Here is a 27,782-nt window from a genome sequence, read left to right as displayed (position 1 = left end):
TTGACTTTCCTTTAAATCTGCCTACTCAGTTTTTTTCGGGTGATACTAGAATCATCAGTGTGAGCTGTGATTTTTTTTTTTTTTTTAAAATAGACTAACTGTGTGGGCCAGATTTTGATCTCATTACTGTAGATTTATACCAGAGCTGCCGAGGTCAGAATCTGTTCCTGTATTGGTACTTGAAATAATGAACAGGCTGATGTTCATTGAACATTGTGATAATTGCTGATTGGCTAAAAATTGCACACATGGTTAGTCAGTGCTGCCGCATCCTAATTGTATGTTACCTCCCCCTGCCTCCTCCACTTCTTCCTGCCTAGTTGTTTGTCTCATCTACATGTCATGTCTTGTCGTTTAGACTGGACGCTCTTTGGGGCAGGGACTGTCATTTTTTATGTGCTTGTACAGGACCTAGCACAATGGGGCCCCAACCTAGTTGGGGCCCCTGAGGGCTACTGTAATAATATTCACCAATACTAACAACAACAGGTGACGAAGCTTGCATGTCCTTGTTTGGAGGTATGAATATTTTGAACATAAAAACAAAAAGTTAGAACTTGGATAGTGCAGACACTTTATTTTTCATTTTGATTGCTTTTTAATTACATCCTTCAAGCAATATAAACGGCTGGTGCAGAAGGAAAAAAAGCAGAAGTTGTCATTTCTCAATTAAAGAGTAGACCAGGCATTCCAAGGGCATACCTAGGTGAAGAGTGCGTATATGACTGCTCACATGTTGGCTTACAGTGGTTGGTAAAGAACTCTAAATGTTTTCCCTTACAGATGTGGTGTGTGTGATTGGTTCAATGAACATTTTTCTCTAATTCTTCCTCTCTGTGTGTCTTCACTCATTTAACCTCCAGATGGCACTATTAAGCAGAAGAGAAAATAACTGTGAAATAATGAGTCCAATGTACAGTAAAATTGGAAATTGAATTATAGCTGCTGAAAAAGGACAGTAGCCTTGAGGTTCTGATCAACCTGTACCCTTATCAGTTTTGTTTGCTGTTGCCATGTGTTAGGTTACCAGCAAGTTAATAATAGTGCTTCAGCAGTTCAAGGCTTAGTAGAATTGCTGTGGACATGAAATAAAGCTAAAATGAATTTGTGTCCAATATCATTGACATTAGTGCTCATTACTTCTGTGGTGTAAAGCCTCAAACCATCTAAAATCAATTTTAAAGATTATCCATTATTTTATAAAGAAAAGAAAATACATTTCAAGCAGCAACAAAGCTGCAAGTATAGCGTAATCTCATGAACAGTTAGTTACTTGCGCTTTAGCCTGGGTGGCAGGAAGCTACTAAAGGTACAATACAGGAAAATCTTTAGGGAGACTAAAGCTTATGCACGTTGAATTTAATGGGCTGGCTTTTTACTATATTACTCTGAATTAGAAATGCAGACATTAGTATTGCAAAAATGTGAATCTCCTCACTGTTATCTGTTTTTAAACCTGGAACATAAAGCCCAGTAAGATTTACTTTAAGGAAACAAAAGGAATGAGTTTACGCCTCCAGTGCTTACGCTATGAATCTGTATTAATTGTGTGGTATGGTTGGGGTTTTTTTTTTTTCCTTTTTGTTTCATGATGTTTGTGTCATTTCTTGTTTGGGATTTCACGTTGACCAGGAGTGGCCAATGAATGATGGCTTTTCAAACTGTATTCATGAAGTTGTTGCTGTCGAGGAGGGAGGTGTGTGGGTTTGTAGGTTCTGTGGCTTGATTCATTTTTGTACACTATTAGGTGGTTTCTTTTGGGTTACTGAGAAGATATTTTTAAATGTACTGTGCATTAATACTTTGTAGGCATGGATTTTAAGAAAGACTATATTTGCGATGTCTATTTTTAAGAAAATTATCAGAATAAAAGCTGAGTTTTATCAATGTTTAAAAATGTCCTTATCTTGGACAGTAGCCAAAAGTGATCTCTGTTGCAGCCCCACTCTCTCAGATATATATAATTTCACATGGAATGTGATAGATCATTATGGGCCACTGCAAATATTTTTCATTACTGCAAACTTATCAATTTCAAGTGTGTGTGCAAACACACACAATACCCCAAAAATTAAAGTTTAATATTATAGGTCTATTTTCATTTTGCTTTCCTTTAACAGAAAGACAGAAATCCTTAAGTATATTACCATAATTAAAAATTATTAGTATATTGGTCACAATAGAGAACAATTTTCAGAGTTCATTTATGTTTAAAATATTACAGTCCAAACACATGGTTAAAATTGGAAGAACCAGTCTGTTATACCCTTCATGTTAATTAGGGTATTTATAATACAGTTGATTTTTATTTATTTTTGCTTTCACCAGTTCTTATGTTATTGTCTTGTATCCGATTATATTCAGTAATGTTGCCAAATAAATGGAAAAGATATTGATAACTAAAAACTAACTTAAATATTTGTAAGTAGGCGAACATTAATTCTGAACGGTTCTGGCTTGCTTAAATATACTGCAGTAAATTTGCACGCAATGTTAGTTGTTAGTGTCATAGGCCTTATATTGCAAATGCTGAGTATTCCCATTGAGCTCAAAAAGACTACTCCCATGAGTAAAGTTATGCATGCACATCAGCATTTTGTAGATATAGACCCTTATTGTCGTCTGCTGATCATGTTAGAATAGATCTATTGTGTAATTCGTTCCTTATACAAATATTGCAGGAGCGTTGCATTTTCAGAGTAGCAATGCTAATACTCAGATTTCAGTCCTTGTAGAGAAACTCTTAATTTTCCAGTTTTTTTTGAATGCATTGTACTTGGATTACACAGTTCACATGATTAAACAGGTTATGCTAAATGCATTTGAAGGCTTATTTTCACAAACATAAACTGCAGTTGAAGACAGACTTTTTCAAAAAACAGCTAAAATGAAGAGTATTGTCAGAACTTACTGAAAACATTTTATAAGCAGATTTACATCAATGTACATCAATGGCATTTTTACTATCCCTTAAATATATATAAATTTGTAAAAGTGTAAATATGTACTTCTAGTTTTTGTTGGTGCACATGCATTCTATTTCACAAGTATGTCAAAGTCCTGACTTTTCATGCTTCTAACCTCCTTTACCTTCTTCCACTCCCCCAAGAGAAATCAGGCAATTGAAATTTTAAAGTAGTTTAGTATTTTTAAATATAGACAATTCTTGAATGTAGACCAAATTTCCATAAGTGCATGTGCCTTTGCCCCCCCTTACAATCATTAATTGATCCACATGGTAATAACAGATGGTTAAATGGAAGAAATGCCCTTGAAGTTATTCTTAAAACAGATGTTCTTAACTATTAACTTCATGTTTTTACTCGCCTAAAATTCCAGATAATGTAATAAAAAGGTAACACATGCCTAATCATTTTATTATGTGCAGTGCATTCTGAAGCTAATTTGGGATTCATTTAAAAGCAGGACACCTTTGAGAAATTGTTCTAGTCATTGTGTGTTTTTCTTTTTTTAAAGGATCCTACAAAATGCATTATTGCTTTCGGACAGTAGACTTCACCTCTTCTTACAGACTCAGCTAAGTCCAGAAGATATTGAGGCTTGTGTATCTGGACAGACAAAATATTCCGTTGCTGATGCGATTCATAAGTTTGCCTCTTTGAAACGACGTTTTCCTATTGAAGAGGAAGAGAGAAAAAGAGGAAAAAATGATGCAGATTCTGATTCAGAGAGGTTATTTTCTTCCTTACATTCCGATATACATACATATATACATACACAGACTTCACTTTTTTGTTGATGTAATACTAAGATAATGAAAAAATTAATTGACTGAGATTTTATTGAGCTGTGACAGCTCATCATAGAAGTCTTCACACACACCTCCACACTGAATTAATGAATGCAGTAGAAATTCAATTATCTGCATTCTGATTATGTGAATTTCATTTAGTCAGACTTGAATTATTCGCGTTTAAATTATCTTGCTAAAAAAAATATCCAACTGCACTCCAAATGGCTAATTAAAAGTCCAAATTTCCTGTCTCTCTTTGTGACTGGAGATAATTAAAGTTCTCCTCTGTTACTCAGGCTTCGAGTGTGTTGTGAAAACCAATTTCCTTTCTTTATTTTTTATTTTTTTTGTCCCCTTCTCTGTAGTTCATCCTCCGGGCTTGGACACACCAGTGATGACAGCATTTCACATAGATGTAAAGCAAGCACAGTCCCCGAAGAATCCTGAAAAATCATTTGTATATTGCCATCTTAAGACCAGCAAAATAATGTGTTCTCTCTCAATTTTCAAACAGCTTTGAAACTGTTTCTTTGTTTGTTGCTTTTATTAAATTGCACTGATTTATATTTACATGTCGCCTACTGTATTTAGGTTTATGCAGCCATTAAAATCTTGACAAATATTGGGCTATTGTTGCTTTATTGCCAAGTATGGCTGATAAAATATTTCCCTGGGTGACGCTGTATTTTAGATCTTAAAAAAGTAAAGGTATTTTACATTAGTTTAAAAGTTGTGTATTAAATTAAAATATACTCAAAGCAACTTTGTGTACTTTATACCAGAGAAGTTTCATTCTAAACAGTTGTGTAACATTGGTAATGAAGTTATATAGACCACAGTATTAACTTTTTAAAACAGCATGGTGACTTAAGGAAAACAGAATCTGTACTGTATTTGTTGCTGACCATTGAAGATATAGACTTTCTCCAATATTTATGGAAAACTTGCTCTTATCATGCACAAGAGCCAGAGGCCAACATTTTCAAACATAGATGCCTAAAGTTAGGCACATAAATGTGAAATGATTTCCAGGGGTGCTGAAAACCTTCAGCTCTCATGGAAGGTAGCAGGAGTTATGATTGCTCCCTCCCTGTGAAAATCTGGCCCCACTGAAGTCAATGGGGCATTTTGCACTGACTTCAACGGAGCCAACATTTCACTCTCGGTATCAAACAGAGGGACCTATGTCTGAAAATGTTAGCTAAGTTGTTCTAGATTAACATTTTAAAGGAAGTGAAACTGTCTTTCCAAAACAGGGCTGCCCGGCGGGGGGAGGGCGGCAAGTGGGGCAATTTGCCCTGGGCCCCAGAGGGGCCCCCAAGAGAGTTTTCAGCGGCACTTTGGCGGCGGGTCCTTCAGTGCCGCCGAACACACGCGGAGTGAAGGACCCGCTGCCGCAGACCTGCCGCTGCTTCTTCCGCTCTGGGTCTTCGGCGGCAATGGTCCTGCCGTTCCATGTCTTTGGCGAAGTGCCCCGAAGACCCCAGGCCCCCTGAATCCTCTGGATGGCCCTGTTCCAAAAGGCTGATAGTCACATAGCTATAACACATTGTTCAAATATAGAACGCTAAGCTGTTGGGTACAAACTGAAATAACTGGAGTTTTTTATTTCACTTTTACTGTAGTCAACACATTGAAATATTGACTTTTTCACAAATGGCAGGCCTGGACACGTCATGGCTAGGCAGCAGTTCTGCGGAAAAGGACCTAGGGGTGACAGTGGACGAGAAGCTGGATATGAGTCAGCAGTGTGCCCTTGTTGCCAAGAAGGCCAATGGCATTTTGGGATGTATAAGTAGGGGCATAGCGAGCAGATCGAGGGACGTGATCGTTCCCCTCTATTCGACATTGGTGAGGCCTCATCTGGAGTACTGTGTCCAGTTTTGGGCCCCACACTTCAAGAAGGATGTGGATAAATTGGAGAGAGTCCAGCGAAGGGCAACAAAAATGATTAGGGGTCTGGAACACATGAGTTATGAGGAGAGGCTGAGGGAGCTGGGATTGTTTAGCCTGCAGAAGAGAAGAATGAGGGGGGATTTGATAGCTGCTTTCAACTACCTGAAAGGGGGTTCCAAAGAGGATGGCTCTAGACTGTTCTCAATGGTAGCAGATGACAGAACGAGGAGTAATGGTCTCAAGTTGCAGTGAGGGAGGTTTAGATTGGATATTAGGAAAAACTTTTTCACTAAGAGGGTGGTGAAACACTGGAATGCGTTACCTAGGGAGGTGGAAGAATCTCCTTCCTTAGAGGTTTTTAAGGTCAGGCTTGACAAAGCCCTGGCTGGGATGATTTAACTGGGATTTGGTCCTGCTTCGAGCAGGGGGTTGGACTAGATGACCTTCTGGGGTCCCTTCCAACCCTTATATTCTATGATTCTATGACACAACTTTTTAACCACAAACATTTGTTATAATCTACTTTGCTCTTTATAGCAGCAACTATGAGTTGGCTTGTCTCAGAGCCTGTCAATACAAGGAAGAAACCATTGAAAAGATGCAAGAATAGAATGGTCTCCTGTGTGTCACCCACTAAATTTGTTAGTCTCTAAGGTGCCGCAAGTAGTCCTGTTCTTTTTGCGGATACAGACTAACACGGCTGCTACTCTGAAACCCATTAAAAGAACTGCTAAAAAAAAATTAAAGATGTTTCAATGTTTGTTTATATTTGATGTTTAACTGTTATTAAAAACAACGCAGTGGGTCTGATCCTGTTCCCATTGAAATAATGGCAAAACTCCCCTGGATTTCAGTGCTGCAAGTTCAGGTTCAGTATGGATTTTGTCTCTGACAAAGATGCGGTAGTTAGTATCTTTTAACCTGTAAATTACAGAAACAATATATAATTAATTGGCCAGCTAATAAAAGTTAGTGTGGATGTGTTTTTAAATCATCCAGCTGGGAATCTGTATAGTTTTAGAAAGGTGTATCTTAAGATCTTGAGGATAACATCTCATCTCTTAGGTAGTTACTCTGACCCAGTTTTCTCTTCATGGTAGCACTTTCATAAGATAAATATCTGTTTCTTTTGCTCAGTTTTGTTGAATTGCACAAATATATCTAGTTGCCATCTCTGCTTGTGTGTAGAAGAGTCAACAAAATATTTTCATATCACAGCACTAGCATTAATTAAAGCAACAAGTTATCATGGCAAGATAGCTGCTATTGCAAAGTGCGGACTTTTTTTGGAATATGTTGCCTCATTGATAGACTTATTATTTAGCAAAGATGCCCAAAACATCAGTGAAAAAATCTTGAAATGAACAAAAACTGAGAACTGGAATAATTTTTAGAGAAGGAAACTAATTATCACTTTGTTTACCATACTATTGGGGGTTGGGTTTTTTTTTTTTTTTTAATGTTGAGCTAGATCATTGAATGCACTTTACGCTTTGTGGCCTGCTAACACACATTCTGACTGTCTGTTTGAAAGTAAAACAAATGTAAGAGTTGGAGAATCTTTGTGACTACTTTCTATAATTCAGGGATCTTGTCTTTTGTGTATTAAAGAGATTTTGCAAAGCAGCCTGTTTCAGTGATAAATACTTGGGATTCATAATAATTGTATTGTTATTAACTTTATCACACTCTTCACAAGTTATATCTGTGCTCTAAAATCTATTGCATTACCTTCTTCCTATCCTGCATGGAAATTAATTTAAAATGTTACTCTTTTGAGTTCTCTGTATACCTATTATTAGTGGAAACGTTCATGTTAAATGATAATGAAGAATATTCTGTTCTAGGGTTTGTTATGTAGCAAGAAAAAATTGTAAACATTGTAAATGTTTTAGGATATGTTTATTTTGTGAAATTTAAATATAAAACTTCTTAAAATTTTTGATTCGTGTGTGTTGTGATTTTAGCACTACATCAAATATTGTTTTTCTACAAGAAACATCTTTTTGAGGTTTTGATTCTTGGTTTTTGTTGTTTTTGACTATAAGTGACATTTCTGTCTAGTTTTTCAGTCAGGGTTTTTAATGTGCCACTCCTGCATCCAAAACCTTACATCACTTTAATTGTTCCTCTTTTGCTGCTTTGCTACACTTACACTTTTATAAGAAAGTTTAGTAGAAACAGAACTTTAAGTAATTAAATGACAAAAATAAATTGCTCTGTTTTAACTTGTAAATGAGATTTATTTTAGTTTTAAAATCCATTTCCTAATTTATTTTTGTCATGACTTTTAGTAACTCTCCACAGTTTTCTGTTTCTCACATATTTTTGTGTTTGCTATGTTGTTAAACAAACATAAATAGCTCCAGTCATTTACATTTTTGAATTGTAATGCATATTTAACTTAAGGATATTCTAAATCAGCATTCCAACAACCTGTTACTCATAATGCAACTGAAACGTTTCTATAAACAAGGTAACAAAAATCCTCTTTTAAAAGAAAACAATTCATTCAATAACAGACAGCTCAGTTTTTATAAACATTAAGAGTAAGAAACTTGACAGTTATTTTCTCAACACACATTTCTAAATTCTGTACCCCCCTTTTCCAAATTCTGTGCATTTTTGTTTCTAGAAATATTTTTGTGATTTGTTGAAGATAGGTTTTCAGAACTATATTAAAAAGTATCCAATTATATTTGTGACATTATCTGTTTGTAATACAAGAAGCGTGTAAAGTTAGCAACCCTTTTAAGGGCTGGGTAAAATAAAACCATACGTTTCTAAGTAGTTATAACAACAGTAGTAGGATCAATAATGATGATCAATGTTTATCCCAAAAAGGTGGGGTTTTTGTTGTTGTTAAACTACTTTTACAATGCTGCACTCTTTCTTTTAAACACAAAAATGTAATTCAGTACTTCCACTGTCAAGACTGATTCTGCGCATGAAAGGCCTTCAATACTTAAAGATAGACTTTCCCTCTTAAAATTAAAAATATTCCATTGTAGGTTAAACTGCTTTTTTGCCTATTTGAATAAACCATATTTAGAAGATAACTGAATTATCTTTTATAACAGGAACCAAAAATACTCCTTTTGGTTTGGAACATTTAGAGTTCTTGAATTGTGAGATACCCATAACGTATATGTATATATTTCTAAGTATTCCTAATCCTATCAATTTTCCATGAGCAATTATACAATATTATGTTTTGCAGTTTTGCTATTTTATTGTAGGATTGCTGGTGGAAAGTTAAATAATAATACCTGGTTGATATGATAACTCTACAATCTAAGTTTGCAATTACAATATATACTACTTAAAATCATCATCTACAGTTTGGCAAATACAAAACTGTTCCAGTTCCATGAGGAAATCTCTGCAAGTACTAAGGCAAAGCTGAGCACATCTACTGGAAATCGTATTTAAAAACCTGCAAATCAGAAACTTTCCCAACCCAAATATACTTTCCAAAACCTTGCTCTCTCTTGGTAGCTGTATGTTAGTAAGCAGTTCCCCTTGCCTACAGAATGGCAAACCTTTCACTAACTGATCCTGTAACTAAACCTTTTCCTAATTGTTAGGAACACAGTTCCCCCAGTTTTTTTTTTACATTTGCCACCAATTGATCTAGCAGCACAAACTCTTCCAGCGCCTGCTCCTTTCCTCTCCTTGCCTGTGCTCTCCCGCAAGGCCGCCGTGAAGCTTTCAAGCTACCTTTTCCTGCCATGAATTCCTAACTTTATAAATTCCCCTCACTAGCCATCTGGCTCCATGCTAAGAGGCAAACAGTTCCTCCAACAAGTGCCGAGTCATCAGCAGCCTCCCCCCCGCCCCCCAATCGCCTCCTGCCTTTCCTCCTGGAGGCAGCATTGGCAGCCCTTTCAGTTGAGTTTTGCTAGTTTCTTACCTCAGGGCCTTCATCCTCTCTTCCCCCCCACCCCACTTGCTGTCGCTTTTCCTGCAGCTGCAAGCCCAGACTGACTGTGTGTGCAGGGGGCTCGCGCGGCAGCTCGCTCCCTCCCCGCCCGTGAGTGTGTGTTCCAGGCGCCTCCATGCGCCCGGCCTCTGCCGGGGGCTGTTTGTCAGGTAAAGAAGCTCGCCGGCCTTGATCCGGTAACTCGTAGCAACCGCAACCCATAGCAACAGTGGGGGAAGGAGGGGGGGCGGGATGGAAAAGGGAGGGGAGGGAGACGCAGCAAGTTGCCGCTCCTCCGCCCCCAGAGCCAGAACCCCGGAGTCTCGTGCGTGAGATCTGGGTCTCCACACCCACCCGCCCCCACTTGAAAAATACAAAAGCACCAGGAGATGCTGCCGCCTGGGGGGGGGGGGGGGAGAGGGGGGAGCCAGCAGCATCCCCCTCAACACCCAAGGAAGCAGAGTTTGGAGGAGCGTGGGGGGGGGGGTGCCTGGGGAGCTCTGCAGGGATCGAACATTTTCAGGGCGCTGCTGATTTATTCTTAAATGTATCTTCCTCCCCCCGCCCCGAATGTAAAACAAAAGGCTGGGAGGGGGGCGCGTGCGTGCGAGCCAGGCTGGGAGAATGGGAGGCTGCCTCTAGTGCCAGTCCCTGGGCCGGTGGGATTCTTTGTTAGGCAGAAGCCCAGGGGGCTGGGCTCCTCGGGGCAGGCTGGAGGAGGCTCCGAGCCAGAGGAAACCGTGTTGGTGTTGTTTTTTTTTGGGGTGTGTGTGTGTGTGTGTACAGGAGTGCGGGATCCGAAAGGAGTGTGCCGGTCCCTTCGTTTTGGGGTAGCCCGCTCCTCTCTGCAGTTACATTTCAAATCCCAATCAACGCAATTACCAGAGCGTGGCCAACACTTTCCTGTTTGCTGCCCTCAATATCCCCACCTTCCATCAAATCTTTACGGCTTTATCTAGTTGCAGCGACACTTGTGCCCCCACGAATTCTTTCCCCCCGGGACTGGAAGGAACTGATGCTTTGTGAGGTGGGTTTTTTATTTTTAAGTAAAAGACTAGCAAAATAACCTCTGTGCATTGCTCACATGACCACAAGCCAATGCAATTTGGTCAGTCCTTCCTTTACATTAGATTAGAAAACCTAGTGCCTGCAATGGGAGTGCAGAGACTCTGCTGCGAAGAGAGCGTCGCCTCTGTGCATGATGATGGGGAGACTCTATCCTGCCTGGGCACGAGGCAGGCACTGCTTCCCACCACCAAGTTTGCCTGACCCCATTGGGCCGAGGGACCTCTTGGTACCTCTGTGTGTAATGCACCTACCGGCCGGAGGGAGGCGCTGCCAGGCGGAGAGCCCCCGCGGGGAGATTGAAGGGGCTGGGAGCAGAGCCCAGAGCTGAGCCGCCGCCACCTGCCCTTCCCTGGGACATTCCACTCCAGCAATCTGTTCCCCAGCCCCTCTTAACAATGCATTAAATCTCTGTGGTGGGTGACAGGGCCCTTCTGGTTTGTATGGGACCCTCCCAAGAGGTGGAGATTACGAGTATGCACCAGACACAGAGAGCTTAATGAGTTCATTGCATTTAAAACACACAGGCACACACACACAACCCAGCCAGTTCCCAAACCTGGGCATCTCTTTAGCCAAGGAAAAAGATCCATTGCTACAAAATACATATAGATCCACCTTCCCCATGTGCAGTGGCAGTGTGCTGGGGTGTTAGATTGTGTGTGAGCAGAGACAATGGCTTTCTGAGGGGCCCACTCCTTAATCCTCCCCCCCATACACACACAGCAGCTCTAAGCCCTTTAATTAATTTATTTTTTTTAACAAAAGCAATTACAGAAAAGTGAAAATCTAACGCGTGACATTTAACACTTCGCTGTGGCAGGCAGGCTGCCTTTAAATGGGGGCCTTTCTGCGGAACAACAAGAGCCAAAAGGCCCTGTGTCGTGGAGTAATGTAAGACACAATCTTGCCTGCAAAGGCACAATGAATCGGGAAGGATTTATGTAATTAATTGACCAGTCTTAACCTGTTATCGTGATGTAAGGAATTTGGAACTCATTAATTTGGGCGCTGACAGATTTCATATTAGAGCTGGCAAATATGGATTGAACCTCTTATTCTTGCAGCAGCTGGAATTTCCATGACAGTGAGGATTAGTGAAGAAGACCTATTGCTGGAGTCAAACTGCCTCTTTTGTAATCAGCAGCCCTGCTCTGCGTTAAAGGGATAATGGGTGATAGGGGAGACAAAAAAAGTGTGTGTGTGCGTGTGTGGGGAGGGAGAGAAGATATTACCCTGGTGGTGTAGGGAAGAGTGGCCCTTTTGCTCACTCTGCTAATATTTATATAGGTCCCAAGCATTTGCAGCTGAATGAAAACCTTAATACCCATCACAACGAGAGTGCAGCTACCCGGAGCTAAAAGGAGAGGACAAGGCCACAGGCTGAAGATGTTCTGGGGGAAGTTTAAGGTTTAAAATGTGAGGAGGCAGGCGTTTCTGCAAAACATTCTCTGCCTGTAGCGCAGAGCCTGAGAGTCAAAGGCTGCAGAAGCCAGGAGATTCTAGGTTTAGGCCAAAAGGGAGTTGGTGCAATGCTTTAATTGTAAGTGAGCACACCAGGGCAACTCATAAATGCAGGCTGGCCTTCCCTGGAGCACACTTACTGTCTCCTAGACAGTGGGCTACACACAGTCTTGTGCAAAAATAATGAATCTGTTGAGGTTTCTGTACTTTAATATGTGCCTTAGTCCCTCTGTGCAGAATTTATGAGTCATCTCTTAAGCAGTGTGAAAAGGTAGTTTAATGGTTAAGGGATTGGATCAAGAGATCGAGGTTAAATTTCTGGCGTGTCCACAGACTACTGGTGTGACCTTAGCAAAGCTTTTAATTCGTCTGTGCCTCAGTTTCCTATTTGTAAAACGGAGGATAATAATACTGCCTTTCCCACCCTTTGTCTGTTTTCCCTATTTAGGGACTGTCTCTGACTATGTGTTTGCGCAGTGTCTAGCATAAAGAGGCCCCAATCTCCATTGTGGTCTCTGGGCACTAATGTAATAATAAGGTATCCAGACTCCGGCTTATATCTGGAAGAAAACAGTCTTAAACCTTTTATCTTTCAGTGGCAAGTCATAAATTATTGCGCAGAAAACCAATAAAGTTCTTAGAAGGAACACTAAATGCACTGAACCAGATCCCATCTACTTAAAAATCACATTTCTGTCTATAAAGTTTTTACCTACTATTGTTACTAATACAATTTACTGAAAGACGTTAAAGAAAAAACATTTCTCCCTTTTTTCTGATTTCTCTACTTTGTGCATTTGACAGCAAGTTTTGTATCTAGTCACTTTCAGTGTTTCCCCAGCATAGTCAGTGCACTAGGTCTCTCTTTTATTTGTGTGGGTCTTCTGCACAATAGCAAAAGAGAGAGAACAGCATTAAAAATAGGCAAATATGGCTGTGAAACCACAACATTTGACAGGGGGCAAATGTGGTGCCAAAAATACAGTTAGATTTGTGCTCTTTAAGCAGACCTATCATTTATTATGCATTTGGATAGTGCTTAGCACAATGGTGGCCTTTAGCCTGCCCATATAAATGTTAGAAAATAATAGTGATCATAGGTTTAACTCATTTTATTTAAAAAAGACCAGATTGCAAGTTGATCATGCCCCTTTAAAGTGTATCTTTTTATTGCTTCCTGATAAATTAATCTTAACATATGCCATGGAGATTTTTATTTATCCACAGGTAAGATAACATTTATCTTTTACAGATTTACATGAATCTGTCCTAATAGTTGCTTAATCGATTCTGTACTTGCTTTTCTTAAGTGATCAAGAACAGCAAACGGCTCAGTTTACACTGTAAGTATACATTTTACCAAATTTTTACTCTCATTAAGTGTTGATCAAGCGTAACTAATTTCCTTGTTAAATTAAATGCGCTAGCATATGGTGAAGCTTAACGTTATTTAAAAACAACGAAACAAAGCATGTTTAAGGTTTTGTTTATTTGTAGGTCCTGTATTTTTAAGTATTTTCATCCTCTTTGATTCTTTCAGGTGACCAAATTCAAAGTATGAATCATTTACATTCTTTTCTTAATATTACCTTATATTTTGGATGCTTGCAAAATGAAAGTTAGTGGTTATTATTAGTAATAGTGAAGGTTTTTGCAAGATATATGTTGATTAAAAAAAACAAACATCATGTCATAGAAACTTTGAGATCAGATTTTTATTTTGTTTTGAGATGATTAACATACAATGCAAGGCAAAAACTATGTATATTATAATTCAGTATAGTCAAACCTTCCAGACTAATTCGTTTTTGCTTCAGATATTTCGTACCTGAAGAATACAAACATATATGGCTCATTAAAAGTTTAGTTTATTTATAGAGGGTAAATACAAATTTCTACCTAGACCCAATGAAGGATGAAATGGTGGCCCCATTGAAGTCAATGGCCAAACTTCCATTGATTTCTGTGGGGCCAGGATTTCATTCAAATGGTGGATTTTTACCATTATTTTAGTACCACCTTGTTTGCTGCTTATGCTCAAATTGAAAAAGTGCCCTTTCCTACATGCAGCTTAGGTTAAAATTATGTCCTCTTTGAACCAACAGGTGGCCTTTTTGAATGTAGTTAATTTTTGCCTGTAAAACCGATGAAAGTCTGATTCGAGTTTAGGTATATTTTCAAATACTATCAGGATGTATTTTTATTTATGCAAAACATGGTAGACAAACTTTTGATTATTTTGTTTTCTAATCTGTATTGTAATGCAATTGATTTCATGCAGTAAACGTTTTTAGATGTCTACTTTTTCTCTTGGTCCTGGTTCTTGAATGTTGAATAATAAATAGTAATGATGATGAGTAAGGCTGTAAACACCATTCTCATTTCTGTTTCTCATATTTCTCCTCTCAAGTTACATCTATCTATGCTCTTCACTGCAGCGTATAGCTACCCATTGTTACCCTAAGATCAATCCAGTGCCAGAGGGCAAGGACCTCACTGGTATCAGGTAATGAGTTTCAGCTGGCCTGACCAGTTCAGTGTACCCCAACTCATTATGGTTATAAACTATATCTAAAAGGTATAATGTAATATGTCATTGGAAATCTAATAACTCACTGATCATTAATATTCTTGTGTAGTGTATGTTGTGGTGTGTATTAAGAGTTATGGACATATGCTGAAATTATGACTAAAGTGTGTTTAAACCAGGCATGTCATGGGGAGTTGGTAAACAGGTCTATTTTAGACAAAGGAAAGTGTTTGCTTCTCTGACCAGTCTGGTCTTCAGGCAGACACCATTTACATAAAAGGTAAACAAAGCTAACAAGAGGGGAAGGAGTCGGCTTGGCAAGATGTCTACACACCAGCAGTAGAGAGAAATTTTATCTGAGCTATCAAGAGAGGGGTCTGAACCTCAAGTGACAAGCAACTGACTCAACTGATTATGTACATATTACTGTACAATAAAAGTTTAACGAGTGAAGTGTTTTCTGAAAGTTTAAAACCCACTGATGATTCATATAATTGTTAATTCTATGTATTAATACTACATAAAGAATTATGAATACTTCTTTCTGTTATGCTTTACACTCTGTGACCAAACAAACATGTCTCTCCCAGACAGAAGGGACCATCACAGCAATCTATATGTCACCAATGAAATTAAGTAAGGTGTGACAACAACAATGGAAGCTTCATTTACATTAAATCAGCAAAGGAATGGGAAGCCCACAGGAAGGGAAGACCAGCATGAGGTCAACCTGCCTCTTGAAACAAGGTCACTAAACTGTGAGAGATTTAAGCAGAGATAGAAAGCCATTTTGTCATCCATCACTGGACAGACACAAGAGGCCAGAGCTCTTGCAAGCTGAGAAAGATGGGTCCTTCAACTAAGGAGGGATTGCAGTCTCTGAGAACTGAATATAGGTGAAAAACCTGCATTGGCAAAGATTTTTCACCTTGGAAGACAAGGGAACCCAGCACCTTGTGCTTCTGTGGAAGGTCCTGATTGAAGGAAAGTCAGCCATGGCTGGGAAGAAGAATGACTGTCAGGAGGAACCATCTTGAAGAAAGCCTGTTCTGTGCTAGATTTTAAGTTTTAGACTATGCGTTTTCACTTTTATTTGCTTGTAACTATCTCTATTTTTATTTCTTTCACTTGGCATCACTTAACCATGTCCTATTGTTAACAAATCTGTTTTATTTTTACTATAAACCAACTCTGTGTTGTTTGAAGGGAAAAGTTTATTTACCTCAGTCAAGTTAATAAGCTGTAATGTGCTTTTGTCACTTGCAGAGCACACGGTTTGGGAAAACTTGGGACTGGAAGTGTGTTGAGGTCACCCTGTAAGAAGTAACTAAGGCTGGTGGTGGCCAGGGTGGGGCTGTTGTGCTATAGACAGGATGCTGGAGCCGGAGTTGCTGATCCAGGGATGTACAGCACACAGACACTTGGGTGTGACCTGCATGTTTTTCTGCTGGCTGCTAGTGTCTAGGCTGTGAGCTACAGTAGTGGGGCATTTCATGGACCCAGGGTTACAGGGCAGGTTGTGACTCAACCCCTCACTGGTTTGGATTGCACCCCATACACTACACACTATGCCAGTAGTGTGCAGTGTAGATGGAGCCCTAATGTGGAATCAGAGTGTTTCCTCCCCCCCCCCCGCCCAGGGGATAGTATGGAATGGCTATTGCAGTTTTAATGCATACGCTAGCTGTTTCACACTAACTAACCTGTGAATTCCCCATGTAGACAAGCCCTCAGTGTTTTTTGTAGACACAGGACTATATTTTGCTTTTTGTGGTATTTAGCAATATTTGGGACCCATTTCTTCTCCCTGGGGAATTTAGTATAAGTCTAGATGGGTTGTAAAGTAACACAGCGGTACTTTCGCCCGCACTCTCAGAGTGAAATCCTAACTCCATGGAAGACAATGGGAATTTTGCTACATTCATTTCACCAAGCATCAAGATACAGCTTCATCCATACCGTGTACCTTATGTATAGCAGCTGGTTGGATAGTTTCATAGTATAGGGCTGGAAAATGCATTAGACACGCTGTTCATGTTAAGCTTCCCAATAATTGCTACTTCTTGGTGATATAAAAGATCGCACTTCAGTGTCCTTTGTTATTGCTGCTTTGTAAAGGCTAAGGAAATGGGGAAAGAAGCAGAATATGACTTCATCTATCCAGAACAGGAAAATCATTCTTGGCCCATAAAATACAGAACTGTTGTTAAAAAAACCTTGACCACTGTATACTATCAGTTGATCTTGGTGATTGAGTTTTGACGGCAGATCTAAAACACCTTTTTGTTTGAGTATCTTCACATCACTGACATGTGATGCTGAAGGAGGGATACAGGGCAATTAATAAAAATACTTTATATTTCCTCTAATGCTTTCCATCCAAAGATCTCAAAGCACTTTGCAAACAATTAATCAAGTCTCAAAACACCTCAGGAGGTAGGTACTATTGTTTTACAGATGGGAAAACTGAGCCATAGAGCAGTTAAGTGACTTGCCCATGGTTGCACAGAAAGTCTGTTGCGATCTTGGAAAGGAATAGCAATTGTCCGTTGCCTATTTCTGTGTTATAAAGGACTTCCCAATGGGAGATGCTAGGTAACAAGCTCTTTTGAGAATCTGGCCACAATTGTGGATGCAGAGTACTTTTAAAAATATGATTTCTGGGGCCTCAATTTTTGAATGCCCAACTCAAGACATCTCAAAAACACCTAATTTTCAGAGGGCAATGAGCACCCATCCACTCAAAATCAGGTCCCTTTTGGTGCATTTCAGGTTGGGTACTCAAACACCAGGGCATCCAAAATCACTAGTCACATTTGATAACATTGGCCAAAGTATTTTTCAGGCTACAGCACCCATAGTAGAGTTCTGTGTTTATTTTGGGGAAGCGAGAAGCAGCGTACGCACCTTGCTGATTACAGAGTCAGAGAAGGGGAGAGAAGACGGAGGTAATTAGTGTATGCTTCTACATATTGGTTAAATGGGCAGCATCAACAGAATTTCCATTTAGGGAAACTAGTAGCAATGTTGTAGTCTTGTTAATATCAATTGGAATTGGTGCCTGAGAAAGCAGGATTGGTGTTGATTAGAAATTGCAGGAAAGATATTGATTTTGGGCCAATCCTGCAGTCATTAGTAGCCCCTAATAACGTTATTGGGACTACTAGCATAAGTAAGGACTACTCATTGAGTAAGTGTCTTAAATATATCTTATAATAAATCTGGGCCACACTGGGCTGTTAATTTCAAGCAGAACTCCCCATAAGTGGGAGTTCTGTTGTTCAAATTATGCTATCATATGGCCCTCCATTATTATTTCCTCATGTTATAATAAAATTAGTTCTTGAAAATTGATCTTATTTTACAACTTATCATTTTAGAGATATAAAACTTGGTAGCATATGACAATCAATTTAACCAAATATATTGAAAATGTATTGAGATATATATTTTCTTTTCTGAAAAGGTCTTTTCCCCTTAATGCCATTTGTACAGGTTTCTGGCCAGGAAGAATTATGCAAACAGCTTGTATATAAAAACAAAACAAAATCTTGTTTCTTATTTCACAGGTATGTGTTGCATGTTACCAGAAATCACATGCACTTACAGAGTAAGATTTTTGTCTTCCATTGCTAACAGAGAGGCCATCAAGCAATTACAGAGAAACATATTTTCTTGTTCATACTTAAGACACATTTCTGCAACTTTGACTGACAGAAAGAGTCCTTATGCCTATGACTAAGACACCCTTGAATAGGATTTTACAGGATTGGCCCTGATTTTGTATTCTTCACATAAAACAATACAGCTTCTTTTCATTAGCATTAAACTATGCCGGGGCTGGCATAAAGACAGCCTGAGACTGAAGGAACCACAATTGACTCCTTTACTCCCGCCCACCCTCTGCTGTGCCCATTGGTGTCAGGGGCTGCATCTGAGGACTTCAGATGCTTTGCCATATGTCTGTCTGTCTCCCTATCTAATCACAGTGGCCTCTGAATGCATTACAATAAATTTAATAAAGGCCGGAATCTTAAATAATTGGACTCTTGTTCTCTCCCTCTATTCCATGAGCCTGTAGTAAGAGGCTCTTTCTCTTCTTTCCCTTGAGTAACATCCATTCGCTTAGTATGATTTTCATATTAGTCTTCCCCTCTTTGTTTCCCATCTCCCTGGGTGGGGTTGGTTCTGGTGGGAAAGATATGGGTCTTACATTTCCTTCTGAAGATTCACTTGCTTAAGTGCTTTGCTGGCTCAGGGTCAGAGAGTTCAACATTTGCAGGATTGAAACCATAAAGATCAAGGCCAAAACTTGGAGTTCTATCCAAAATTCTTTGGGAAGTCGGTGCAGTATGCAGAAAGCATTGAGGGGCTGTGTTTGCATTCACCTGTGTTACTTAACAGGGTAGTTGTCATATTGTGCACCAGCTGAAGTTTCCTCAAAGACATTGGATTAATTCCCAGCTACAGTGCAGTGCAGTAACAGGCAGGAGGTCACAAATGTGTGGATCATTGTGGCTTGGTCTATGTCTGTTTAGATGAGGTTTAGCCTTCTGGCTAGCAGGAGGAAGATGTTCCTGGTTTAGAATGACCCAGAGACTGTTCATTCTCTGAATGATTGGAGGAGCAACACCCTCAGTTATTATCATTTTGGCCAGTTCTCTGAACTCTTTCCCTGTTTCACTAAACTCATGTCTGTGTTGCTTTGGTGTAGTTTTCACTGGCTGTTCTTCAACCGCATGCTAATTTTGGGATCCCTGATGGGAGCGATGTCTAAGATCTGGGTGTTGTCTGCATGTTTCTGGCCTGTGAGTCCATGATGTTTCACAGTCTCTCCCAGGCTGAAGTCTCAGAGCTCTCCTGTCATGTAGGAAGGTACCAATAGTATATGAATGTAGAAACTTGAAGTACAGAGAGTTCAAGGGTTTGACTTACCTAAGATCACATGGCAAGAGACAAATCCTCCCTTTACTTACAAGATTTAGAAAACCCTAGGGGTCAGTATGACTGTTCAAGTGAGAAAGGCAAGCAGGACGTCCTGAGATGTGCAAAAATTATCTTCTGTTAGAGGTGAAGGTACTCATTTCCTTCCAGGAGGCCCTCAGCATCTTTCAGGATTAGGTGTATACATTGTAAGTTCTTCTGGGCACGGACCTTGCCCTTGCCCTTGTCTGTGAAACACTCATTTGATGCTATGTATGGTAAATAATAAATAATGACTTTAGACACCTGCTGCACATGGGATTATGAACTGATTCTCCCTCCTGATTAATTTCCCTTTCCAAGATGCCAACTGTGCGGTTTTCCTGGAATATGTCAGTAGCTGGTATGACGGCCTCTGCTACTTTCTTTTACACTATACAGCATTAACTGTTGGGGTACTGTCATCTGCCATATACAACATATTTTACAGCACAGAAGAAGAATTTTAATAAGACCTCCAAGGGGCTTGCTGCCATTTTTTAGTGGAAAGGTTTCCTACAAAGAAAGTGCACTGAAGTTCCCAAGAGACAGCAGGAGAAAACACTCCCACTGAGAAGAGCCTGTGTCATCCCATTTTATTGTCTATATGTCACTACAACACTAACATGATTCTGACAAGCTGTTCTTTTCTGCCTTAGCTAGTGCTGCTTAATGTCATTTTCTTGGTTGAACATCTTCATTTCAGACTTGTTACAAGGCATTAACTAGTTTCTAGGTTTCCGCATGTTGGCTGTATGTTGCTTTGAATAACATTCTCCTTTCTCCTTCATATAAGGTAAACCGCTCATTTCCTTGATCCACATTTTTTGTAGCACATCACAGAAGGAAAAGCTCTGTGATGTCTCCATCCAGATTAAGCATTTTAGGATCACATAAATGTGTTTGACGGGCAAACTAGACAACACTATTTCAATGAGTTACAAATAACTGGTAAAAGAACATTGTCCATGCAGTGACGCCAAATACTATACATTTAGGCCATCAGAGTTCTACAGTAATATTATTCTCTCTCATTGGTAAACCACCAGCTAGTCCATTTCTTAGTGCAAAATTACTGAGAATATCCTTTGAAAAGCAATGGGCAGCTCATCCAAGTGTTTCTCTTATTTTTGCCTGTGTATACGGTGAGTACATCATGTTTGTATCATTCTAAATGTTGTTTGTTTTGTTTTGGACTTAACACTGTTACAGGAGAAGTGGATCATTCTGAGAGTTGGTAATCAATAACCTGGACCTTACTCAGAGAAGCAATCCCATTGAGGCCCCTCCTATAAACATGCATGTGGGTGGTCCTTATGGGTCCTAGTCTGATACCTTTACTTGCTCAATAGCACATGATTTCACAAATAATCCTATTGACATCAAGGGGTCTATATGTGGAGTAAAGTATTGGACATGAATAAAGGTATCAGGACCTGGCTCTGTTTAATTCAGAGAGACTGTTGTGAGTACATGTTTGCAGGATCTGATCCTACCCTAAGTGATGAACCTTGTTTGCAAAACAAATGCAATGAGCTTTTAAAATTAAAGGGCCGAATGCTGCAAGGAGTGGCTTCGTTGAGATGAAAGTACCCTCTCCCCCTCCACGGAGATGGAGTGGGGGATGGCGTTCTGCCTTGGCTGGTGCCTAGCAGCTGACTTAGAACTGGTGCACACCCCTGAGTGACATAAGTTATATTGACATAAATGGTAGTGTAGACAGTTAGCAGGTGTGCTTCAGCACCTCTTTGGCTTGTACCAAATGTGCACAACAGAGTAGGGTCTCATTTTTGGGGCCTGATCCTTACTTGCCTCCGAGTTATCTTTTGAAGTCAAGGAGATTACTCACATAAGAACTGCGCATGTGAATATGGGTTTGCAGAGTGGGTTTGTGTTCCTGAACTAATATTGCTTCACACCTCAATTATAGTCAGCAGCTATAGGGTTAACCAACAAATTCTCTTCTTTCTCACATTGCAGTGCTCATTCATTCTCCACTAAAATATATATTGTAAGAAACTGAATGCTTTAGAAAGTTTGACCAAAAGCTGATAAATCAACTGTTTTCCAGATTTAACTTTTAATAGGGAACAGTGATATTTTTTGTGCATTCAGATAACAAACTCCTAACTACTAAATTAGGCACATTGAGTTTTTGTTTCATTTTGCTTTTAAATTGAACCTGAGAAGCTGATGTATATGAGTTGCCCTGTTCTGAATCTTTGTCATCTCAGACAGCTCTGCTTATTGCCTGCTCATTTCACAGAGATCTATTTCAAATCAACTCATAAATTATTAATCATACAAGTGTAGGTCAGAGAGACACTAACCCTGACAATCACACCCTAAGATTCTCTCTTTCGCATCAGAAATAAGAAAGGAGATAGGAATAATCAATATTCAACAACCGAGGTATATCTCACACAGATATGGTTATGTGCACTCAGAAAAAAAAATCGTATCTTTACAAAACCTGTCAGGTTGGCATTAATCTTGCATGATGAATAATGTGGCAATTTATGAATTTTTAACACCTTTAAAATGATGAAATTGTGGGAGGTGATATCCAAAAGTAAATTTGATCAAATCCGAGAATATTTCTGATCAAATGGAGAGATTGAATAATGTGTAGAAAAATATTTAAACATCAATTTAGCTCACACAGCAAGCAAGAGAGTTCAGACAGGTTTGTTACTAGGAAGAAGTTCTGGTCACAAATAATTCACTTGAATATTTAATTATAATGTAAAGCTAAAGCAGTAAAAGGTAACAAACTAAATCCTGTAAGGTGTTGAGTGCCTCCCATGACTGGGAGTTAAGGGCGCTAGCAATTCACAGGAGGAAGGCTGTACCATATAGGCTGTTGGGCCAGACGGTGCTACCCTGACTCCCACTATGTAGTACCTTACTTCACGGAAAGCCCCACTGGTTTCAGTGGAACTCCTTGCAGAGTAAGATACTAATCAGAGTGAATAAGGGGACGGAGGGAGAATCTGGCCCTTTATTAATACTGGGGTCTGAACCTGAGAGGTGCTAAGCACCTGTGACTCCTATTGACTTCACTGCGAGTTGTGGGCATTCAGCACAGAATCAGGTCTTTGTTCTGATGAAAGAAAACACCAGATCATTTGCCTACACATTTATTTATTCATTTTTGAGAGAGGCACAAATTATTGCTATTGGCTAATAATGAAAACTATGGGACCAATCCTGTGCCAGCTGAGGAGTTTGCCATCGACTTTAATGGGAGTAGGGTCAGACCTTATCTTTTAAATTCCCTAACTTTGAAATTGCCTGACAAATACCAAACCAAAATGTTTAATTTATTAGCTGTCAGGAAGGAATTACTAACATTTTATGATTATTAAAAATAGTTACAAGTTTTCCAGGAACCATGGAACAGTTGTACATTTTAATTTTTCATTGTAAGTAAAATAAAAATGAAAATCAAGAATTTTATTTAGTAACAAAAAGCATCAACCCTTCAAAATGCAAACATTTTATTCAGTATTTGTTGAACAGAAAATAAAATGTGTTTGTTTCCACAGATTTGAGGAGAATTAACATGTGTCTGATTGTTAATATTTGATCCTTCTTTAATTATTTATGATGCCAAGGAATGAATCTGTCAAGTAAATAATGAAATGCGTACATGCAGCATATGTAATTAGGTTAGGTGCATAAATCCAAAGTGTTCACTTTGTAGTTGTCAGTGCAAAATTTATTAATAATGAGAAATGCTAAATGAAGAAAATCTCTAAGTCTACTCATTAGCGTAGGTTTGAGAAGTTGCTGAAAAAGAAAGTGACCATTGATCCTCTTTAGCTGCAGTTCATAGTTTAAAAACGTTGGTAAACTGCTGTCCATTTTGCTTTTCCCTGCTTTGAACTTGTAACAGGAGCATCCTCTAAGAAGGGTGTTGAGAATGCATATTTTAATTTCACTTTGCAAATAAATGTACTGCTATCTGACTATAGTAATGTATAGGTAGAGATTTTCTGCATCCACCCAGCACTTAAAATTCAATAGACTACTGCATGTTTTATTTCTTACGAGACTGAAGTTCCAATAAACACTAAAATAAAGCAAACCAACATTTGGGTGTTAGAATGTTAGGATCAGAAATGTGCAATAAATTCTCATATTTCAAAAACAACAACAGGAACAATACTGCACACAGACTCATGAGTGGAGTGATGCTTGCCATGTTATGTACTTGCTTGCATTGTGTTCTGTGCACTAGACAGAATACGTCACACATAGGAGTGTGTGTCTGTGTGACGTGTGTAGTTCATTTAAAATACCTCTTAATTGTGGAGCAATGAAAATCCTCCTTTAGCTCACAGTCCGAGTCTGTAGCCAGTTATAACCTGACTCCACAAGCTATGTTTAGCTGAATGAAGACTGGAGCATCTGGATATAAGTATTAGGCCATTGGGTAGTTGTGTCCACATAATCAAAAAATTTAATGTATCACTTTATTAGCATGCTTTCAACTTGATGTCTAGCTGCCTATACCTTTTGTGTGGGAAAACAAAAAATGGTTCTATTTAACAATAACAAAAAAAAGCTATGAGTTCATGTATATTGGGGTACCACAAAAAGTGAGAGAAATACCTTTTGGAGACAAACACCTGTAATTGTGGGACTCAGAATGAACATTTGTCAATCCCCAAATGATATTCTGAGCTTAACTGCTAAATTTATGTTTAAAACGTCTTTCAATATGATGTCTGAAGCACATAATTAGCACAGGCAAATAATAAGACAATTATCTACACATGAGATGCTAACACATCAGTGGCATTCTGTTGTATTTTAATACACAATATATCATATGAACCTCGAATGAAAATCATCTCAGGATGGCCATAAGAGATAAATATTTCAGCCTATCTAAATGACCCTAGCTAAGAGCATACGCTTTCTTTTTCAAGGCATCAAAATATCAAGACCACCAAAAGAAAACTGGTAGCCACACATTCAACTCTGTAGCAAAAAGTTAGTTTGCAACTCCAACTTTATGCTTCAGAATCACAAATCCTGTTATCTGTCATCAGGGCTACTTCCAGGACTAATGTTTCTTTGTCTCACATCAGATACTACAATATTGATGTCCGCTAACCAAACCTAGAAGTTCATTGACTTGTCCATCCATAAAATCAGGAACAGGCATTTAGTGATACAAAATGGTCGTGCTAAGACCTAATACCTGAGGGGCAGATCACTCATATCAGACTCCCAGTTCTGCCTGAAAAAGACCAATTAGATTATCCTGTCTCTATTCCACTACCAGTCCAGGACTGCTCCCAACAGAATATTCCCTAGTGCTTTACGCAATCTAATTTTAAATTACTCAAGTGCAAGGGCTTCTATCACCTCCCTTGGGGGAACTATTACAGTCTCAGGTCTCACTGGTAGGAAATCTTTCCTGTTATTCTGCCAACACTTTCCTGTGCTCTTTCATCCCGTCACTCCTAGTTACACCTTCTTGGACAACCTTAAACTCCCCTTTTTCCTTGGTAGTTTCACCATTCCAAAATGTAATGACAGTTACCCTAATCCCTTGCAGCATTAATTGGCAAAGCTCTTTAAGTTCTCCTTAGTTGTTTTAAACTTTCAGCAGGAGCGGCAGAACCAGAATGCCTAAGCTAAACCCTCCCTAGTTTGTTCTGTGCCCCCTCTGCCGCCTTGGGCTGGATTTTTGTTTTACCCCTCCCCCCAGTGTCCTGTTGTCACTACCCTTCCCCTGTGTTATCAGACAGGCAGAAGTGGGAGCCTGAGAGCCAACCGAGGAGCCATAGCCTGACATTTCTGTCTGCAATAAGTAACCTATTGATGGGGGTGCCCATCCCTTATGCAGCGGTTCAAGGTGATAAATCCTAGCTGCAGAATGATATGCTGCTGACATTTCTAGGATATTAATTAGATCCACCTTGTCAGGCTGGAGGGAATTTGCTTAACATTCATTAGGAATTTCTTACAGCGAGAGATAGGCATCTCCCCGCTTTCCTCCCCTGTCTTTCGGCTTTGATTGACAGATGAGGTCAAGCCCGAGCCAGGTCTCCCCCCCGAGCCGGGCCGGAAGAGCCGGGCCCCGGGGAGAGTGGAGGCGGAGGCGTATGAGCTCATTACACGGGACAAAAGCTCGGCTGCCTCGGGGTCCCTGCCGCAGCCCGCGCGCCCCGGGCAAGCAGGCGAGGGCGCGGCGCAAAAGCCATTTGCGTCCCCTGCAGTCCGTTTTCCACGCGAGTCAAGTCGACCCTGCCGGCGTCCTCTCCCCTCCCGCCGTCCTCTCCCCTCCCGCCACCGCCACCGCGCCCCGCCGCCCGGGCTCCTGCTGCGCGCGCACTCGCGCCCCCGCCCCGCTCGGGCAGGGGGCCGCGGGCGGCTCTGTTTGGCGGCGGGCGCTGCTGCCGGCCGGGCCGGGGCTGTCGTTGGGGAGCCCGCTGAGTGCGCCGGGCTCGGTGGGAGCGGGGCAGCGGGTGTCAGTGGGGCAACCCGTGAGCGCCGGGCAGAAACTGGGCGGTGTTTTATGACGGGCCCGGGGCGGGGCGGTTTTACTCGGGGCAGTGGGAGGAGCCGTCGGCTTCCCGCCGGAGCCGGGGCTGGGCGCAGCCGCGCTCTCCGGGTGGTTTGGCCGGCTCCCACAAACCGCCGGCCGCGGGAAGGCAGCAGCCACGTGACGCCCGGCGGGGGCAGCCGGCTGTTGTGTTGAGGGTGGTAAAAGGGTGGGTGTTTTGGCTGCTCCCCTACGCGCAGCCAGTGCCATGTGAGGGCTGAGACGTGTTGCCAAGGCAGATCAGACTGGGCGCTGGTGGGGTTTTGTTTTTTAAGATCATAGTTGGAAAAACTCCCTCCTGATCAGATGGCCCTGGAATTCTATATATTGACATCCGCATGAAGGGGGTGGCAGCCCTGCTAGCATTGGAAACCCGTTACTCCAAATCTGAAGCCAGATCTTCAGCTGGTGTCGGTGGCATAGCTCCCTTGAAGTCAATGGAATGACGCTGATTGACACCAGATGAGGATCAGGTGCTTGATTTTGAGGCCACTGAGGGACACAGTTTTAAAGGGAGCTCAGTCTGTCTTCCAGTTTTGTAGTTGGCATCTGTTGTGATTACAAAATTGCAGGTGTAAATGATCACATTTAGACAACAAACTGATTGGTTTGCAGATTCAGTCAGGGTGTTAGAAATCTACATTCTTTACTTTGGGCCTGTAATTGATAGAGGGTGCAAAATTAGGGGCTAATAAAAATTGAACCCACTGATAAGTATTTATCTGCCATCATATTCTCATTTTTGGATCACCAATTTATTCATTATTTTCAGGAAAGAGTATTTTCTGTGCCCTTATGAAAATGATCAATGATCCTTTAGCACAGAAGACTCATGGGAGTAATTTATTTTGTAAGCAGTATTTTTAAAACAGTGGTTTCAAGCATTTTAAAAGGTACAGAAGGCTAAAAAAAATTCAGTTAGCTGCTGTTTTGTTCTGCCTTTGTTTTTACAATGAGATTTTGCAGATCCCTAGAAATTTGGGAGGTCCATGGATTTACAGTGCATGGTACATAGTAGTGAAACTAGCAGTGTTTATGCCTTTAGGATTTTCTTTTTTCACAACTTGAAATTAATTTGGAAATGTATATACACTAAAACAAGTTTCAGAGTAGCAGCCGTGTTAGTCTGTATCCGTAAAAAGAAAAGGAGGACTTATAGCACCTTAGAGACTAACAAATTTATTAGCGCATAAGCTTTCGTGAGCTACAGTTCACTTCATCGGATGCATCCGATGAAGTGAGCTTATACACTAAAACAACTATTCCATCTGTATTTTTAGGATACAGAGTTACTCTGTATGCACGGACCTGTCGGTTAAAGGCTCCCCAAATATACTTTGACATGATGCACTGTAAATGATCCACAAATGGTGGAGTCCCTAAGTGTGCATTGACTTGCTACACCATAGCAGCTCCTACTGAGATTTTACAGTATAGCATGCCAATGATCCATGGACTGAGGACTCCCTAAGTACACACTGACATGATAGACCAAAACAACTCCAGTCTATCGTATCAATTATCCAGGGATAATGACAGTGTCTTGTGCATATCCATTGAGACTGGAGTGGTTATGGAAGAAACAAAATTGTTCAACTCTAGTCATATTGCCCTTCTTGGGTGCCCT

At 40.3% G+C, this 27,782-nt stretch overlaps 1 protein-coding gene and 2 long non-coding RNA genes across 4 annotated transcripts in view; 2 read left to right on the top strand and 1 right to left on the bottom strand.

The window, feature by feature from the left end:
- Window positions 1-7,592, top strand: part of SNX10 (sorting nexin 10) — a 63,090-nt gene extending 55,498 nt beyond the window's left edge. Inside the window, exons 6-7 of the mRNA XM_048838438.2 lie at window positions 3,478-3,693; window positions 4,120-7,592. Coding sequence (XP_048694395.1) covers window positions 3,478-3,693; window positions 4,120-4,201 — 298 coding nt within the window. The 3' untranslated portion in view covers window positions 4,202-7,592. The remainder of the gene's footprint in view (window positions 1-3,477; window positions 3,694-4,119) is intronic.
- Window positions 558-9,683, bottom strand: LOC125631556 (uncharacterized). Its single transcript, XR_007354984.2, has 2 exons — window positions 9,564-9,683; window positions 558-3,635 (listed from the first exon to the last, which is right to left on the bottom strand). It is a non-coding gene; the product is annotated as an uncharacterized LOC125631556 (long non-coding RNA).
- On the top strand, window positions 9,654-19,859 carry LOC125631557 (uncharacterized). 2 transcript variants are annotated; one of them, XR_007354986.2, is made up of 4 exons: window positions 9,654-9,742; window positions 13,354-13,444; window positions 14,512-14,607; window positions 15,222-19,859. It is a non-coding gene; the product is annotated as an uncharacterized LOC125631557 (long non-coding RNA). The 2 variants fall into 2 exon arrangements; XR_007354985.2 differs by having other exon boundaries at window positions 9,678-9,742; window positions 13,412-13,444.
- The last annotated feature ends 7,923 nt before the right edge of the window (window positions 19,860-27,782 follow it).

The sequence above is a fragment of the Caretta caretta genome, chromosome 2 (genome assembly GCF_965140235.1).
Source record: "Caretta caretta isolate rCarCar2 chromosome 2, rCarCar1.hap1, whole genome shotgun sequence".
Lineage (NCBI taxonomy): Eukaryota > Metazoa > Chordata > Testudines > Cheloniidae > Caretta > Caretta caretta.
This window is presented reverse-complemented; position numbering and strand designations above follow the sequence as displayed.